Raw genomic sequence first — 18,866 nt, 5'->3', positions numbered from 1 at the left:
ACCTCGCAGTGCTAATGTGACAGCTACTGGAATACAGTCTCTTGTTTTGTTTTTCACAGTTGAGAAAAGATACTGACGTGGAGGTTTTCAGAAAAAAAAGCAAGGAAATGACTGCAACTGATACTTGGGCATTAGAGGGAGAGATTTGAAGAGCTCTCGGTTTAGTTACAAAGGAAGCATTTAAGGGCTTATTTAATGAATAACTGCAGGGGAAAGATATGGAAAAATCAGGAGTTCTATTAGGTCGCAAACAGAGATGCAAGCACAGCCAGTTAATCTAATAAGTATTCAGTAAATAGAAAAATTGGCACAATTTTCAGTGTTATTACAGACAATTGGAGTAACTTGACTGTGGCAATTTTTGCAGGGCTGGAAGTTGTAAAGTGGAATGACTTGGTTTTCTAAGGTTTTTCTACTGCAGAAAGCTGAACTAGCTGTTCAGAGGTCCAGTGGTAGGTCAAACATTAACGTGAATATTTATAGTTTACGTCTTCTAGGCTTGTGGCTTGTTCAAATTAGAATGGATTAACAATTGTTAGAGCACTTCCTAAGTATCCTTCCAGTGGTAACCCTTTGCTTTTTTGGAGTGGTTGAACTTGGCTCCTGGAATGTGAGGTGTGAGTGTGCTTTGCATTGCACTGTAGGATTTGGTCATACAGAGCGTGCTCTTTGGAGTGTGGTTCTGAGGTCAAGTGAAACTATGCTAGATCTGGCAGCGTGTGCTCAACTTGCTTCACTGCTTCATATGTTTGCCAGATTGGATTTTAGTTTGAGTTGGCCATAACCACAAGCTTCATCTGCTTGAACGCTCTAAATATTGTGAAATGGCTTTTCTGTTTTAGACCTGCGGAATTTGCATGTGGCAAAACAAATGTAAGATTCTTAAATTTCTTGTCTTCCTCGCCAGAAGAACTTGTTGCAGAGAGGTTGACATGCTTGTCTCAGTTGCTTTCTGAAGACCTACTTATAAGGCCCTTCTGTTTTCCCCCCATGCCATCAAATGAGTTCAAAATTAAATTTAGCAATATGAAGCTTAAAGAGTAATTGATACATTCTGTAAATAAAGATTTCTGTTTGGGTTAGGGATAAGAGAATCATAGAAGGGCCACCAGCTCCTCCAACCCCTCTGCTGCATACAGGGCTGCCAACATCCAGGTCTGGTACCAGATCCAGGGCCCCAGCCTACCTGGTCTTGAACACCTCCTAGAGGTGATGCTACAGATGTGCTGCACTCCTTAAACTCATCATGTGTAAATCATGTGTGTGCAGAATAATGTGAATTTGAGGAATAACTAGAGTTAAATTCATCTTCCCCTCCCATTTAAAAGCTGTTTGAGGTGTATCAGTTTCCAGTGTTTCCTGGTTGTTTTTTTTTGTTTGCCATGGTTAACAATTCAGAATCTTTTTGTTTTCTGAATTCTGCTACAAAAGTTTTCACTTGCTAGAAATGTAACCTGTAAGAAATTCTGTGAGCTGGAGTAGTCAAGTTACTTCTTGTAACCTGTAAGAGATTGTTGTCTTTCCTTTAAATGATCACCAGCTTTTGTATGTGTAAGACGAGGAACTGAAGATATGCAATCAGTTATGCAAATTAAATTGTTGCTGTTTTTCCTCTCCATATCAAGTGTGCTGGGGTACCTGTTTGGGTACTTGTCTAGGTCTTTGTGACCCTATAGGAAACAGAGAAGGCACGGGGTGATGGCTTGGTAGTGACTTCTGGTTCCTCACTGTCCTGTCTTCTGCTTTCTGCTCTCAGCTTTAGCTTTGAATGTGGGACACAGAACTGGGCATAGAGACTGAGATGGCTACAGGGTGAGATGAGAAGCAGCATAAACCAGGCTACCTCTGTTTACCTTAAGATTTATCAGTTTTCTTTAAATATTAAATAAGTCAATATTGAACATCATTTTGCATTGATTTTTCTAGTATTTTAAGTTTGTTTTTTTAAAAAGCCTAGTCATGGTTTAATTCGTACAGCTTATTGCAAAAATTATAAAGAAATCTTGAAGAAAGTTCTCATAAAATTTCTTTTTTTTATTAATAATTGAGATTTTTTTTTTTGCTCCTTAATTAATATGTGTTAGATGACAATAAGAAATGGCAGTATTCTGATCTTCACATTGCAGCTGTTAGTGTTTGATCAGTCCATACCTTGTGTGCTTATACTTAGGTATGTAATGCTTCAATCAAGGCAGGTCATTTTTGTGCCTTGGGAAGCTCCTGCCATAAAATCTGTGCAAGTTAACTTCATTTGATAGCCTGAAATTCCTTAAAGTTTTCCTAACTTCAGCCCATTGGGAGAGCTACCAGAAATGCAGACAGAAAGGACTTGGCTGTGCCTCCTCCAGGGCAAGTGACTAAAACCCAAAGTGCTGCCTTGTTTACTGGGGAAAAAACAGAGCTTGCAGGCACATTGCCTGTTACATGTGTGTGAGCTCACTCAGTAGAGGTTCCTACATGGTAGGATGATTCTGAATGGGAAAGGTAGAGTCACATTGGTGATTCAAAAGGAATAAAATTAATTTGTTTGTGTCATCTTTATATGTGTGTTTTAATCCCCGGTGCTATCGAGCTGCTCTTGTTTTTAAACAAAACAAGTTTGGCCCCTGCTGAAGTAAAATAGCACCTTGGATTTCCTGTTTCTCTGTGAAGAGTGTGTCAGAGCTGGCGCTGTCATTATTCCATACGGCTGTTCTGGCAGAGAAGCTGCCGGTCAAAGAAAAGCTTGTGGAAACTGAATGTGCTGGTGAATTGCTGTAGAAACAAAGCACCATTAGGTAATACATACAAATGTTGGTTTGAGAAGTGATTTTTAAGTAAGAAAAGGAACCGTTTCTGGCTTGTGTTTAGTGAAGTGATGGCTTTATGTTTATTCTTTAACTCTATGTATGGATTCGTGATTTCAGCGCTTTTGGCTTGGGCTCCTGTGTGCTTTAATCTGCTTAATGCAGGAATCAGGATCGGCCTTTTTGCTAAAGGAAAACACGGAGAAAATATCTGTAGTAATGGGCGTGTTAATATTAGGTTCAGTGGTTAGTGAGGGAGTGTGTTCAGTCACAATGGGAGCGATCTCAGCATGGGTAAGCTCCAAAAAAATCTCTTTCCCCTTTTTCAAACCTGTTGGATCTGTTGCTTTAAGAATTTCAGTATCTCACGTAAGACCTAAAAGGTGTGTTTTTGTGGAAGATGTGATACTATCATAGAAATCTGATGCACCTTGGCAAGCACTGGGCACGTCAGGCTTTTTCAGAATATGATTAAGAAATGGCATTTACAGCTGTGTCCCAGTTGCACAGGTGGGTTGCTTTCCCCTGGTTTCCTGTATTAAATACTGTTCTGTTTTATATCCTTCACAAGCAGCAGTTCTTTTCCACTCCTCTCACTGGGTTTGTTACCCAGTTTGTCAGAGCAGCAGAGTTATCAATTATTCATATCTCTATCAGTAGCAAAAGCAGAAAAAGGAAGTCTGTGATCTGCCTTACTCATCTCTCTTGTATTTCAAACATACCTGCTCACTCGCAAATGAAAAAGGAAAAATGTGTTGGTTTTCTTGTTTTCCTGGCCTTCATTAAAAAAGAAATAGCGTACGTTTGCATAAACACTTCTATCCAGATGCGGTAATGCACCTTGCCTCATTTCTTCCTACCGTGTTTATTCCGTGTGTTTGCATTCCTCTGGATGATGGGTGATTTTGTGTCAGGTGTCACGCTTGAGTAACATCAGTGGGCGTGTGGATCCCTCCTGGCTCAGTACTTTGCTCGCTCAGACGCCTGCTGCTGACAGGTTAACACGGGTAATTTTCTAATCCTCTCGTTTCTTCTGAAAGAATACTGTATTTACCTGATTTGATGTGAGAAATAATTTGATCTTTTTCAAATTCAAGTGGTGTCAAGTGCATCTTCCTGGCAAAACGCTGTCTAAACTTACAACTGCAAGCTCTCTGTAATCCTTTGGAGCGTTTACTTGGCTGGGGAAATAAATGAGATGCTTGGGCAATCAGATAATCCTAAAATGCTTTTTCAGTTTGTGAACATAACTTGAGCTTTTGTGGAGAGGTCTGTTCCTCTAGTAAATGACAGAATCACGGAATTGTGGGGTTGGAAGGGACCTCTAGAGATCATCGAGTCCAACCCCCCTGCCAAAGCAGGCTCCCTATACCATGTCACACAGGTCGGCATCCAGGCGGGTCTTGAATATCTCCAGAGAAGGAGACTCCACCACCTCTCTGGGCAGCCTGTTCCAGTGCTCCGTCAACCTCACTGTAAAGAAGTTCTTCTGCACATACGTGCAGAACTTCCTATGCTGTACTTTCATCCCATTACCCCTAGTCCTGTTCCCACACACTACTGAAAAGAGACCAGCCTCACCAAAAAGATTCTAGAAAGAGATTCTAGGAAAGCTTAGTTGAATTTTGAGTATATATTTAAGAATTATTTAATTGGAAGGTGAAAGAATTGTGATGTATTGTGCTCCATATTTTTGGCAGCCGTTGCACGTGCCTTTATTAAGCTGTGCAGAGCATCCAGCCTGACACTATGGCTATGAATCCATCACACTGAAAGCACAAAGCTTATGTGTATAAAATGTGCGTGTATATATATGTGTGTGTAAAAAACATTTTTAGGTGGATCCTTGTTATAATTGAATACTGAATGTAACTGTACTGTGTGCGTATGCAGTTTCTTTAATACACTGTATATTGAACTAGATTTTACTTGATTTTCACAGATTAGTTTCTGTGTAGTTGCTATTTCTGTGTTCTTGCGGTTTTTTGGAGCTGGTTCTCTGTGTATTTTGGCAGTTTTAAGTGGTCTGATCATCTCTGAACTAAAGAATCTGAGGCTTGCTCTAGAGAGGAACGTAAGTCTAGCAAGCACTGTGTGATCAGTATCAGTTCAACTCATTTTTTTTCAGAGTGAAAATGCTTAGTAGATTTAACGTTGTAGCAGTGCACTCAGCTTTGAGAAGTGGTGGTACTTAGAACTTCTGAAACTGTCATGGACAGTAAGAAATCTTGCCTTTTTAGAGTGAAGGTTTGAAAATACAAGTTGTGCACCAACTTGAATTAAGTGGTGCTGTTTTTCTTCCTTACTGTTATCTTTCTTAGTAGTATGAAAAGTGTGGTGTTTGTTTTCTGAGTGATTATCGTGGGTCATGCGTCTGCACCTTAAAATCTCGAATGGATTGATGTATCTAATGAGATTGTCCCAAGTGACATGGAATCTAACTCTTCTCTGTTATGTCAGCTTCTCCTGCATGTTAGTGAAGGTGTGGATCAGTCACAGACTGTCTTCTTTTTACTGAGTCCATCAGGTCTTTGAAAATGTGGTTCCCTGACATAGAAAGCACGTGGCTGAGGTGCTGTCAGACTTGTGTTACCAACCTGGAATCTCTTGGGACTGTATTTCAGCACCTTGTTTGTGGGAGGGCTGTTTACTTGGGTTTCATGGCAAGGCCCTGGAAGGCAGAAATTGAGTCTGTTGTCCTTATGCTGTTCTGATCCACATTGGAGTTGAGGTAATGTCATCGTTAGTTTGTGGTAAGAGTTCTGGCTGTCAGTTTAGCACTTCTCTGTTTTGTGTGTTATTATTGAAACCTCTTCCTGTATGAAGTACTTGCTTGCGGACAGCAGAACCTCTCTTTTGTGCTGTCCTTTACTGTATTACAGGTAGAAAAATTTACTGAGCTGTAGTCAAGAACAAAAGCATGGTTTTGCTTTATTCTCTTAATATCTTCTTAGAGTAATGTTCTTCTCTAAGTAATGCAAATGCAATATATCAGTAAGTAGAGCAGAATTAAAAAGGCTTAAAATCAGTGATGCTGTACTGGGATCTTCTGGTGTCGTGAGTCAGAGGGAACAGGACTCTGAATGCTGAAGTTCACAGTCCCTTCTCATACTTTCTGTGGGTAAAATGGCTTAAGCTTCTTTTTCAACTTGATCAATCTCAAGGTAGCTTATTGTTAGTACTGATGATGTTGCTAGCAGCTGTTTCTTTTAATAAATGCCCTAAATCCAAAGGGAGGGAAAAATAAATGGAAATACTAGAAATTTAGTATCCACTTAGAGTTCTTTATTTCCTTTAAATTTAACTTGCAGTTTTCAAGTCCTTCAGATATGTCTCCTTCAGAAACTTTTGGGTCTTTCCAAGGTGTTCTAACCAAAAAAGTTCAGAAGGTGATTGGATGCTGCCCTATTTTAAGAGAAACAGGTACATTCACTCTAATGTTATTACTTATTACAATGTTATTATTTATTACTCAAAAAAAGGCTGCGGTCAGGTGACTTTGTCTGCCAGAGTGTTTGTGGTAGAGCTACAAATCTTGCAGTCTTCCCTTTTCTTGGTACCCATTTATGCTTTTCAGGAATGCGGTGGAAATACGTGTTTGTCCTCTTAGCCATTTTGCAAAGAACAGCTTTTGGAAGTCAGGTCTTCCAGGAGCTCACTGCACTCGCTGAACTTTGTTCGTTGGACCCAGTCATTTTTGATGAGGCAGTAACTGATTTTCTTTTTAGGACAGTTTGTATTCTTTAGCCTAAAACTGAACTTCAGTGTCTGAAATAAAATTAGACAGATAATTAAGAATACTAATGTAAACAGAAGATAGCAAACTCGTTACATAGCACATAAAAAAATATAGAAGGTAATGTATCTTTTTAAGAATATCTTGAAGTTCTTTAAGTATGAGGAAACTCAGTTGTGTTTGAATTTCAGTAGTAAAACACTGTAAATCCTTGGCCTTAAGTGGTTTAGTGCTCCCTTCTCTTCCTTTTGGAGGTATTGGTTTCTTTCTACCATTTTAGAAAGAAATCCTTATTTTAATCTGTGGGGTTTTTTTTCTGAAAAACAGCTCTGTAGAATCCTTCTCATCCTTTTTAGTACTTTGTCCCACTTTATGTACAGCTCTTTTCATAGTGGTGTCTTAGACTGGTTTCCATAAAAGCTTGTGTAAATGGTAACCTGGAGAAAAAGATGAAAACTTCCTTATGTTACTTTTATTCCCTCCCATATGGAGAATTTCAGTGAGCGTTTTGCTCAAAGGCCTCCATCAAACTAACAAAGCTGGGGGCTAAAATACACTTCAGACATCTTAGTTCAGGTGTACTTTGATAAGGCTGATTTCAGTGCTTAACTCTGAGTTTCCTCCATACAATGTCAGTACTGCTGACTGTTAATTTTTTTCTGATAACAAATAATTGTCTGTCTGTGCTGCAGAGGAAGTTCACATTCTAGTAGCGTTTCTAGCTTAACACATTTGAATACGGATTAGCTAAGAGATGGAGAGTCACTGAGCTCTGTGTGAGTATAAGTTGAATGAAGTTCCTTGCTTTGCTGCTGCCCCGTATTTCTTTCCAAATACCTGGTTTCTGAGCACAGAAGACTCTCAGGTCCTTTCCTGAATCCCTGTCACCATTGGAGACAGTGAAGGGAAAGAACTGGCCTTGAAGTTCAGCAGCAGAACTGGTTTTTGCTAGGGAGCATTTTTAGTGCTTTCTGCCCAGCTGGTAAGCATCAGTAAACTTTTATCTACACTGATACTTCTTATGATAGTTACAGTAAGAGTTACAGTATTAACAGAGTAAGTATCTTGGGAGAGTAAGTGCTCTGTGTACTTTTCAACTGAGTGAAGTTAGGGAATGTATAGTCCAGTACCATACAACAATATGCTGCTGCAGCTGCTACCAGCTTACTCTTTGTGCATGGCCAAGATCTTGGATATTTAAGGTGGTTATGAATAGATGTTTTAGTTGCTTCTTAATTTCCCTGAGCTGAACTGATGTTAGGGGAAACATTAGTTCAATGTGCAAATTACTGACAAAGTTGAAGGTATACTGTGGGATGTGATATTCTTTCTTCACCCTATGTTGTGTCTTCTCTCCAAGTCCAGCATGGTGCTGAAACCTCATTGCAGCTCAGACTGTATTTGCTTCAGTAATTTAGGCCTGGAAAGCACTTAATAAAAATTGTGCAAGTGAATGTTGGTGTAGCTGAGTATTTTTAATGCAGTGAATAGATAAAAACTGTAAGAAATGTTACAAGGGAGTATCTCAAGGGGCAGTAGAGTGCTGTCAATCTTAGCAGGCCTCTTTCTGGGGTATGAAGTAATCTCAGCTATCCTACCTTTGTGATTTGGTTCTCAAGAACAGCTTGCCATGTGTGCATTTGCAGCAGATACAGCCATATGAAATGTATGGAGATTAGGCATTGCTAAGGGTATAGCTGGTATACCAATAAGAGGAACCTCCCTTCTTATTTGAAGTAGGCTTCCACATGGTGATTGCTTTTGGCCGACCATTTTCACATGGCAGACTTCAGAAGCTCCTGAGCTGTTTTTCCATGTTATTCTGAGCTAGCAAGTGTTTGCTGGGCTGGGCTGTCAAATAATTCTCTATCAACGTGTACCTTTTTGTACTGAGACTACAAGGTTTTGGTCTGTGGTTAATTTGGTGGGTCTTTAAGCCATTAATTCATATGAATTGCCTAAAGCTCTTGTTCTTCAGAGTGTCATTTGCTTCACTCTTGGAAGCTTCCTAACAGCAGGCATCATTTTGGCAGCTCCCTTCGTGCTCATTCCCTTTAAATTGTGGCACTGGTCAGATGTAGAGCAGCATTAACCATAAAAATAAATGGAGGCCTGAGGGGAGAACTTGCACCTGTGTCTGTGCTCTGTAATAGCTCTAGACACCACCAGGTATGGAATTATGCATGGCTGTTCCCAAGGCCTGAGCAGCACGTCCTGGTGACATAAGATGGGGTCTTGCTGGAGAAGCTATGATGGGCCTTGTGAAGAAACTGCTGGGGCTGCTGTAGGCAGTGTGAGTGCCACAGCAGCTCAGGTACTGCTGAGGGGCTTGGACTCACTGCCAGGACTGGGAACACCCTCAGGAACAGTGGGAGGTGCAAAGGGAACTGTGGAGCTGTGAGAATGAGAGGGGCTGGATGTCTGTTCAGTGAGCTTGAGGGACCTGTTTAGGGGATGGATAGGACAAGCTTTAAGAGATTTCAGTGGTCTAGTGCATATGTTGCCATCTTACTCATGTTGAGAAAATACATAATGGATTATTCGATGTGGCATTGTATTTAGACCATGATTGTATTTAGAAAGTCACCAACAACATCTTGACTGTGCTGAATGAAGTGCAGAGTAACTACTGTTATTATCAACAGTAGTCGATAAATAGTGCGTGCAAATCTGTCTTTATTCCTTGTAGGGTAGGAACAACGTTGGTCATGGTGTATTTCTTTGCTTGTGTGCCTGACTGCTTTTCTATCCTGCATGGGGAGTCAGTGGAGAATTTTGTAGTAATTTTGTCAACACTTGCATTAGGTAGAAGGATCAAAAGACATTATTTGTATTATAATCTCTCCTATGCTGCATCTGATACACTGTAATCAGTCATTTTCTGCTTATGAGCTCTTAAAGTCCTAGAAAATCTTATTTGAGCAGCTCAGTTTACTCCCACCTATTAGTCCAATTTCAGGCTCCCTATTTTTTGATGTGGTTACTTATGAGATTCAGTTCTTGGTGTTTGCAGAGCCTTCTTACTTCAAATTTAGATTACGATACAGTATGTGAAGTTAGTAGTTCCTGTTGTAGTAGTAGTTATGTACTTGGGGGAGAGAATAAGAGAGGGTCAGTGCTGATGTATTATTTCTCCTTGAAATCTGTAAGAAAATATTTTTTCTTAGCATGGTGTGGGGGGAAAAAAAAAAATGGGAAGAATGGAAACATTGACGAGACTTTTACTTGTTCAGAATTTTTCAAGGAATAGCATTCCCTAAGAGCAGGACATCTATACAGAGTTCACATAGGGTAAATGGGAGGGCTTATTTAACTGGAAATCTGAACAGTTAGTGTTGAATTGGTGATTTGAGTGTAGACACAAATGCAGATGTCAAATGCTGAGTTATCTCCTTTCTCAGTTCTCAGCTATTCTTTTGAGTTCAAGTGTTACAGGGAAGAAAGCCAGGTAACCTCAGTAAACAGTTGTTTGGGGTCCAGAACCATGCAAACCTCTGGGAAACGCTGCTTTAATATGCTTTATTGCAGAGTCTGTGCTGCAGGAAAACAAATTTATTCTATTTTCATAAATAGAAATAGTTACCTAGGACCAGTTACAAAGAAACTCAAGGGTGAAGAAAACAGCATTGCTTCAGTGAATTTGAAAACTGATTTTGTGTACCAAATGCTGTGGGCTGATGAGAAACCCTTTGAAACTTTCTGACTTTACAGGATAAAATGGTTTCTAATGTCTGAAGTAGTGCATTAGGACTCTGTCAGCATACTAATAAAATAACAGTAAAGGATACGTATTTTGTTTGGGAGTAAGAACAGTGCAAGCTAAGAAATTGTAACTGGCGAGTCAAAGGAAGCTTTACCTTATATGCAACAGAAGAAATATTTGTATGTCTCCTGAAACCATTTGATTGATGTTGTGATACAGGTGAAGGATGTGCCCTCCCTGCTTTTTGCCTCCTTAGAATTCATTTATGTAATTTCTTTGAAAACATATGTGGTAAGCTGTTGTTTTTTTTCCTTTCCCTTTTAGGGACCAGTTACTCTCCACAAGAAAATTCACATAACCACAGTGCTCTTCATAGTTCGAATTCACATTCTTCTAATCCCAGCAATAATCCAAGCAAAACTTCTGATGGAGTGAGTATTTTTGATTGGTATTTATCTCTGTATCACTCCATTCATATATATACAGTATTTTCAGCATTATCTGAAATGCGAGACGTGTGCTTCCTCTTTTATTGAGTTCTCCAACATCAGTTTTTTTTAATGAACACTCTATGCATCTGATCTGCAGTTATTAGATGTTGTAAAACTGTTCTAATTGATAATCATTGGAGGTTATCAGTATTGATGTTACTGTGTCCCAATAAGTATACTGGTAGTTTCTGGTATATTTTTTAACGTTAGTGAGAATAAAACAGAAGAAACTATTGTAGAATGCAGCAGGAATATAGTGGTCACATCCTAATGCTTAACAACAATGGAACAGGCATTTAAATGGGATCTAAATGGAAAGCAGTTATATGGATACATATGAGGATGTGACATAGTTTTGAGTGTGTGTATTAAGACTTCTGGTGTGGTCTTTTGTCCAACACTGTTTGTATTTTAAAGGCTTACGATTCTGCGGATGATTGGTCTGAACACATCAGCTCTTCAGGCAAAAAGTACTACTACAACTGCAGAACAGAAGTTTCACAGTGGGAAAAACCAAAAGAGTGGCTGGAAAGGTATGATATATATGTGTCTATTTTCGGCTTATAAAGATAAGTATTCTTAAACTCAACCACTCTATAAATTATGTTATCTAGTACTGCTGTAAAAGACTGTGGTCCAAGTTTGTGCTTCTACCACCTGTACGTGACCTCTATCACCTACCTTATCCCTGGGTGATTCCAGAACGGGGAGGTGAAATCTGTGTTTTCTTTGCTGTGTTAGTGAGCTGAACTGATCTGGTGTGGTGGGGGCTTGGAAAGATGTTGGTGTATGGAACAGCTGGAGTTTGCCAGCAGTAGCAATGATCTATTAGAACAATTCATCTTACGTATTTTACCCTGTAGAAAGTATTGTTAGGTGTTGTAAATTCTTATTTAACTTGTGTTGTTTTGTTGTTTTTTTTTTTTCTTCAGAGAGCAGAGACAAAAAGAAGCAAGCAAAATGTCAGTTAACAGTTTTCCAAAAGATAGAGATTACAGAAGAGAGGTGATGCAAGCGACAGCTGCCAGTGGGTTTGCCAGTGGAAGTATGTGGTCTTGTGTTTTTACAGCAGTGTATTCTTGCCTTGTTTGCATTGCTCTTTTCCAAACTTAAAAATTTAAAAAATAAAAATGTTTCCTAAGCTGTTTTTCTCCTCTCTTTGTATAAACAAAGCCAAACTGATGATGCAGACAGTTATCCCAAGTGTTGTTCCCTAAAATAACTTTTGTTTACTAGGACAGCGTTTTCTTAATGCGGTCTTTTGTGGTACTTCTTGCAGCTTTTACTGCCAGATTTAGTTCTCTGTAGGTAGTTATTGATACAATTTGCACAACTAATAGTACAGTTTGAGTGTTGCACTTAATGAGACTTGATTGTGTTATATACTGAGCATGAAAATAGAAAAGCAGAAAAAAAATCTGAAAACTTGATTTCACATCTGAAAAATACAAACTAATTTAATAGATAATGGTATCAGTTTTTTTCAGAAACTTGTATACTTTACTGAAAGGATATTTTTGCTAAGCCAATACTATTAGCAAAGCAAGTTCCAGACCATGAATTTCTGTAGCTTGGAATGTTTTTCCTGAGAATATAGCTCGAAACTTTGCCAGATTTCTCTAGGAAACGTACAAACAATTCCTAGAAACGTGAGATTCCTCCTGTCTGCTGATACTGTTCTTATGGTTTTGTAGCATAAATCTCAAGATAGATTAAAAGTAGAAACCAAACTATGTATTTCCAAACTGTATTTTTCTTCCCCTTCTGTGGGACTTGGCTAAGCAAATGTGTGTAAAGGAATGTTTTTCTGTATGTATTAAAACACATTGCCATGCTAGAACAAACTGTATGATATGAGAAGATAGAGTACTTGCATGTTTCAGTAACCACTAGTTTTGTGACATGTGAAAATCATGGAAAAAAACCTCAGTGCTTGATGTGTACACTGCACGGAGAACTTTAACTTCCATTAGCATGTGACAGATGCAAACTTGTCACTCATTTTGTATGTGGTCTTCTGAATTGATCCAACTGAAAGTCAATTCTTTGTGGCGGTATTCATGTGACTTGAAGTAGAATTCCTTGGAGGGTAGAATTGGAGACTACTTAATTACGCATAGTGCTCCGGATTTTTAATGAACAAAAGAAAAAGGGCTCAGATTATCTCTTCATGCTAAATACAAGTGGAAATAATAGATTTTGATTTAGATTTTTTAGGAACTTCAAAAGTTAACTTTGACCGTAACACTCATTATAAAGCAACCTTTCATCAAAACACAGTGCTTAACCTGGAACTCTAAATCAAGCAAAGGTCAGAGAAAATGCATTTTGTCAGTGAGTAAAATTGAATTTTGCCTTTTTTGATGCTGATCTACTTTAGGTTGTTGGTTTTTTTTTAAACTTAAGAAGTTTGGTCAGCTCTATTTATTGATGTGCAGCTATATTGATCATAGTTACTGTAATCTTAGAGAAGTTTCTAATTTAATCTTCTTTTTTTTCCTTATTGCAACGTTACTTGGGGAATCTTGACAAAAGTGGAAGACAAGCATTCCAGTGACGCCAGTAGTATGCTCCCACAGAATATTTTGTCTCAAACAAGCAGGCACAATGACAGAGACTACAGACTGCCCAGGGCAGAGACTCACAGTAGTTCTACTCCAGTACAGCATCCCATCAAACCAGTGGTTCATCCAACTGCTACCCCAAGCACTGTTCCTCCTAGTCCATTTTCTCTACAATCTGATCACCAGCCAAAGAAATCCTTTGATGCTAATGGAGCATCTACTTTATCAAAACTGCCTACATCTGCATCTTCCATCCCTTCACAGAAAACAGAGAGAAAAGGTATGTCTAATAAAATTCCTTGTTTTTAAAACCATGTATTTCATTTGCTTTGCTGGTTCAATGTTACTTCCAGAACTTAAATGTACTTCTTGTGTTGGTTGTGAGTGCTTAGAGCCCAGTTAGCATTTTGATGGGCTTACTCCTTGTTACACAATTTTAAATGCATATTGTAGTGTTTACTGGCTTGTTCTGCAGATCATTATTTCAGTTCATCTTTTAGTAATGGGTTTTTTTCTTGCCTCATGTTGTTTTGGATGTTTGCTGTTTTTTGAGTTCTTAGCAAACATGCAGCTACACTGTTTGAAAGTCATTTTGGACCATTATATTTTTACTGCTCTTATGGCTTGGAATGCCAGTGTCAAACTGGAAATGCCATTCATACAGAAAGCTACAAAGTTTGTATGTTTTTAACAGCTTCTCAAAAGTCGCTGAAAGTTTGTATTTCTGTGTACCAGAAACTTTTAGAATAATCGAACAAAGATCAGGACTTTGTGCATTGTTTGTGACCTTAAAAATCTACATGTTGATTGGATTGAACTCGTTATTAGCGAAGAAGAGCTAAAGAAGATGGTGAGGATGGGGAAGTGGTACTTTGATAGAGCTGAGCTCATTCAAATGAGTAACATTTTGCTAAAAAAAGGTATTTTGGAGGTTTGGGGAGAGGAAAAAAGTATTTTTTAATAAGAATTTTGGTTTTAATATAAAGTATTACTGAACTGTTGTGACACTGGATTCATTTTGGAAAGATACTGAAATTTGTAAGTATGTCAATTAAGAAAGAGTAATACACTCCTGAGAAGCACATCAAGACTCAGGTCTGAAGTTGGTCTTACACTGTGCATTTGTTTTCTTGCCTTCTAGTTTTCTTTATTAAAGAATTCCAGCTTTTAGTGTGGTTGGAAATTCTCCTGGCTATCCAAAAATTCCCAACGGTAACATTTCTAGCAATGTAAGAAAATTGTACATGAAGGATTTTCCTGTTTTACGTGATATCTTGGGCAGTTTTCACATTACCTGGAATGTGAGTGTTGATGGTAAATACAGAGTAACAGAGGCAAGTCCTTTTCTAATCATCATTGTAAAGCACAAAGGATGGTGTTCTTGAGCAGAACACCAAGAAATTAGCTGCTAAGTCTCTGTATTGAATGCAGTTTGATACACTCTTCTAAACACTGACAGTGCAGATCGTGCATGTGAAATATTCTATCCTTAGATTCACAGAATAATTAAGATTGGATAAGAACGCTGAGGTCATCCAGTCCAGCCATCAGCCTACCACTGCCATGCCCACTAACTGTGTCCCTCAGTGCCACATCTACCCTTTTCTTGAAGACCTCCAGTGATGGTGACTCCAACCACCTCCCCCAGCAGCCTTTGGCAGTGCTTCACCACTCTTTGAGAATATTTTTTTCCTAATATTAAGGATAACCTCTTTCTTTCCATTGCTATCTGTAAAACATTCTTAAAGAAACCCTTTGTTACTCCATTCTCGCATATTCCATTCCTGTTTGGTGTCCAATTGGACTTCAGACTGGGTATTCTTTTCCTGTTTACTGCATACCTTTATTAGTTGCTTCAAGTTAAACTGAGCAACTGAGACTTGCTGGAACTGAATGGATTTCCCATTGGGTCAACTGCTAGAAACGTCGTCAGGTGGTTCTGGAATTTCTTAGATGTGGTGTTTGCTTGAGAACTTAGCACATAGTTGGGTACGGACAGTAGAGATGACTGCGTGGGGCAGTCTTGATGCTATGAATCTTATCTTAAAATCCGTGTAACCTTAGGTGCTTCTTTATCAATAACGTAATTTCTGTTTTCCTATATAGGGGCTGTTTAAGCTTATAGGAATGAAATGGATAGATTCCATAATGATGGGTAGTTGATGTGACTGCTTTATGGCACTAAAGTATGAGCAAATACAGCACTTTGGGAACTTCAGGCAGGGTGAGTCCCAGTTAACACAGTTAACTTTAAGTTAGTAAGTGGTTGAAGTAGAGTATAAGAAAGTTAGGCTTCAAAAAGTTCTGTGTGAATTTTGATATTTTGCTTGAATTTCCTCCTTCAGAAGCATAAAAACTCATCTGTATTACGATAAAAGGTTGTTCATAGGGTACGCTCAGTAGTCTTGCCTTGTGTTTATTAGGACTCGTTTTTGATGTTGGAACATGAAATTTGACCAGTGGAATATCCGTAGAACCTTGTGTATTTAAACAAAGGGAGTAAACTGTTGTACACTGCAGTGGTTCTGTATAGCGTTCCTTTCTTACTCACTCTCCCAGGTGCGGCTGTGAACCCGTAGTGTTGTAGGCATGCTGGTTTGTTGTACAAAATGAAGAAAATCACCCTGTCACAGTTTAAACAAACTCCTAAAAGTATCTTTGTAGAACAGGAAAATAGTTATGGAGGTTTGTTTTTATGGTAGTAAAGGAAACAGCCTTTGATTTTTATATATATTTTTTTCCTTCGTCGTCGTCGTTCTCCCTGCTCACTAGCTGTACTGCTGTACCATCCCTCTCTCTAAGATGAGGTAAAGCTGTCTTTTAGCATTGCATACTAAAGGACTTTGGTCCAAATGACTGAATAATACATGCAGCAACTTGCCTAAATTAATTCTCGCTTCTTGTCATTGTTTTACCGGTGTCCATATGCCATCTGGCATATGCCATATATGTACCACTGTTTTAATAGTTTTGTTAATAGCGTGTATTTTTAAAAACGCAGTAATAGTTATGAAAAATAAAACAAAATCACCAAAAACCAACAACGCTTCTTTCAGCTCAATCTCTTTTGCTGCAGGGGTATGTTGTAGTCCCGCAAGGAGATTGAATAAAATCCCTGGCTGAACTCTAGCTCAGCTGTTAGCAGTAGCCCTCTGCCCTCATGGCTGGCAATAGTGGAGAGTTCCTGGGGAACTAATTGACCTCTACCCTTTGATTTGAATGTTCCAGTCAGAATCTGCTGCTTCTGTTTGTGCTCACTGTGAGTGCTCTATGCAGGTAAAGTGTGCGGTTGCATTTCCTACTTTTTGGCTGCTTTATCTGTAGGGCACATCACATACTTCGTGTCTCTTATCCACTTACTGAATGAAATGTCGTACTGTCCGTATCTTAACAGCATGTCTGTCCACTGGGTACTTCTCACACCTTTCATCCAAGTCCCATCAAGCAGCACTTCCATTTCTAGTGCAAACCCTCCAACAGAATTCAGCAGGATGGCCGGTGGTTGTGTGGGTTGTGCTGCTGATGCTGCCATCCTGAAGTGGTTGGTCAGTGGTAGCTGAGCTTCTTCCTTCTCCTTTCCTCACCTGTTGTTTTGTACTTGTAACACTTCCTAGACTTCAGTGGTCAGTTATTAACATGACTCCTGAGATCATTGCGTCTTCTTTGGCTGAGTTCTGCAGTTCTAAGTTTATTGCTCAGTTCATGCAGTGGTTGCAAAAATTACATTAGTGGGACTGTTGGAGGTTACTTTCCTTGTTTTATGCTTATTTGCTCAGCATTGCTGTTCCATTCATTTTGGCAATAAAGCTAAAAGTACAAAAACTGCTCTGACACTACAGTGATCCAACAGGAGCAGAGTACAGGTTGGGGTTTTTTTGTGTATCAGAGGTTTTGAGCACAGTTGAGAGCCCAGTTACTGTTGCTGTTGTTGCATTCATCCAAACGTTTTCAAAATGCATCTTAAAATATCTACGTATCTTGCTATAGCTTAATGTCCTTCATAGGTGAAATTGAATTAAAAAGCTCAGTGTGACTCACGCTGCACAGAGAACTTGGTGGAAAACACTCATTAGACTGTACACATGAGTACTTCAGGTGAATGTGTTACGGTTCTTAGTCATTAGCATTAAATCAAGTAGTTTGGTGAGCCGTTCTGTGAGTTGTTTAATAGAGCAGCAGTGAGCTTTATGGAACAACGAAGCATGGGTTTTCTGAGCATTTTGTGATGGTGTTTCCCTCCCATGGTGAGCACATTGAGGGCACGTGTGATTGTTGCTAACTGAGATCTGAGATCTAAGGCCAGCTCACAATGTGCTGAGTGAGCAAGGATGAAGTGCTGAATTCAGAGGACTTTGAGTGCATTTTGTTCTACTGTTCAAAACAAAACTTAATAGGAAGAGCTAATTGGAATACTCGAGGAGTCACATTAATAATTTGGAAATTATGCAGTCAGCCCTAAATGGGAAATTTCCATGTCATTTAAATAATAAAAACCTTGGAAATAAATCTTATATATGTGACAGAATAAGAAGCAGATACCTACAACAGTCTTGTGAAGCTCCTTGATGTTTAGAGAATATCAGCCTCGTGGGTTGTCAGGCAGAGGACTGGGAGGGAAGTAGGTGTGCAAAAAAAATCCATTCTCTCATCTCTGTTCTTCCCCTGGGAACACTGAGCCTGGACAGCTCAGCAGTAGCAGAAAAGGGAAGGAAGAGTGTTGCAGGCACAGATGGGAATGTTGCTGTGGAGCTGGGTAGGCCTCTGGTGAGACCCTGGTCTGATAAGCTGCTTTTCATCTGAAGCGTGGTGGCTGAAAACATGCCTCAGAATGAGATACACTGGATCCTACTTTGCTGAGGAGCAGCACAGTACTGTTGTGAAGGGGCCGTGATTAATGACAGCAAGATTCAGCAGCGTTTTAATTTACTGCCTCCAACTTTGAGAATAGAAGTGTTTGCCTTCTTGTCCCTCTGTGGTGTGGCTGCCAAAATCTGCCATGTTTTTCTGAAGGGATTTCTTGTCCTTTTTGTTTAAGAAGCCATACCGCTTTGGAATATCCATTGGAATATTTCAGCTCCGACTGGAGATGACTTTTCAGGGGAAAGCAGTGGCCTCCAGTTACTTCCTTTCAGCTGCCCCTTTGTGAAACCTGCAGCAAGGATCACCTTTGTTGTATTGGTTCTTGTCACTGCCTTATGTCTCATGCTTGTCTCCTTTTAGGCTAAGAGATGTGGTCACAGTCCAGCAGAGTAATTATAAACATAAAGCCCTTTCCTAATGATAGTTGTCTTTAAAAATGCTCCATTCTACTGTATAACCACTTACTAAGCTCTTCATGTGGCTGTAAGTAAAGCTCCAAGCTTAATTGGTTTTGTTTTCCTGTTTCTTTGGACAGCTTCAGCTCTTGGCCTCGTGGTTCAGAAGCTTGTTTTGGTGTCAAAGCGTATGTAGGCTTTATCTAATCATTGTTGGTTTTGTGTGCTGTTTTATTTCAGAAAGCACGCTGTATGTTTCAGATTGTTACAACAAAGTGAATTGATGGGTTTTTCTTTTAGAAGTCTTCTTTAAAGCTCTTGAAGTCAAAAG

The 18,866-nt window shown here is 39.2% G+C and overlaps 1 protein-coding gene across 4 annotated transcripts in view; it reads left to right on the top strand.

Annotated features, from left to right (window-relative positions):
• The window catches only part of WAC (WW domain containing adaptor with coiled-coil), a 51,517-nt gene that overhangs the window by 9,965 nt on the left and 22,686 nt on the right, over nt 1–18,866 (top strand). For all 4 annotated transcript variants that reach the window (XM_015853210.1, XM_015853214.1, XM_015853212.2 and 1 more), the window contains exons 4-7: nt 10,550–10,656; nt 11,134–11,249; nt 11,649–11,761; nt 13,252–13,560. In XM_015853210.1, the coding sequence (XP_015708696.1) occupies nt 10,550–10,656; nt 11,134–11,249; nt 11,649–11,761; nt 13,252–13,560 (645 nt within the window). The remainder of the gene's footprint in view (nt 1–10,549; nt 10,657–11,133; nt 11,250–11,648; nt 11,762–13,251; nt 13,561–18,866) is intronic.

Source organism: Coturnix japonica, chromosome 2, assembly GCF_001577835.2.
Source record: "Coturnix japonica isolate 7356 chromosome 2, Coturnix japonica 2.1, whole genome shotgun sequence".
Taxonomy (NCBI): domain Eukaryota; kingdom Metazoa; phylum Chordata; class Aves; order Galliformes; family Phasianidae; genus Coturnix; species Coturnix japonica.
This window is presented reverse-complemented; position numbering and strand designations above follow the sequence as displayed.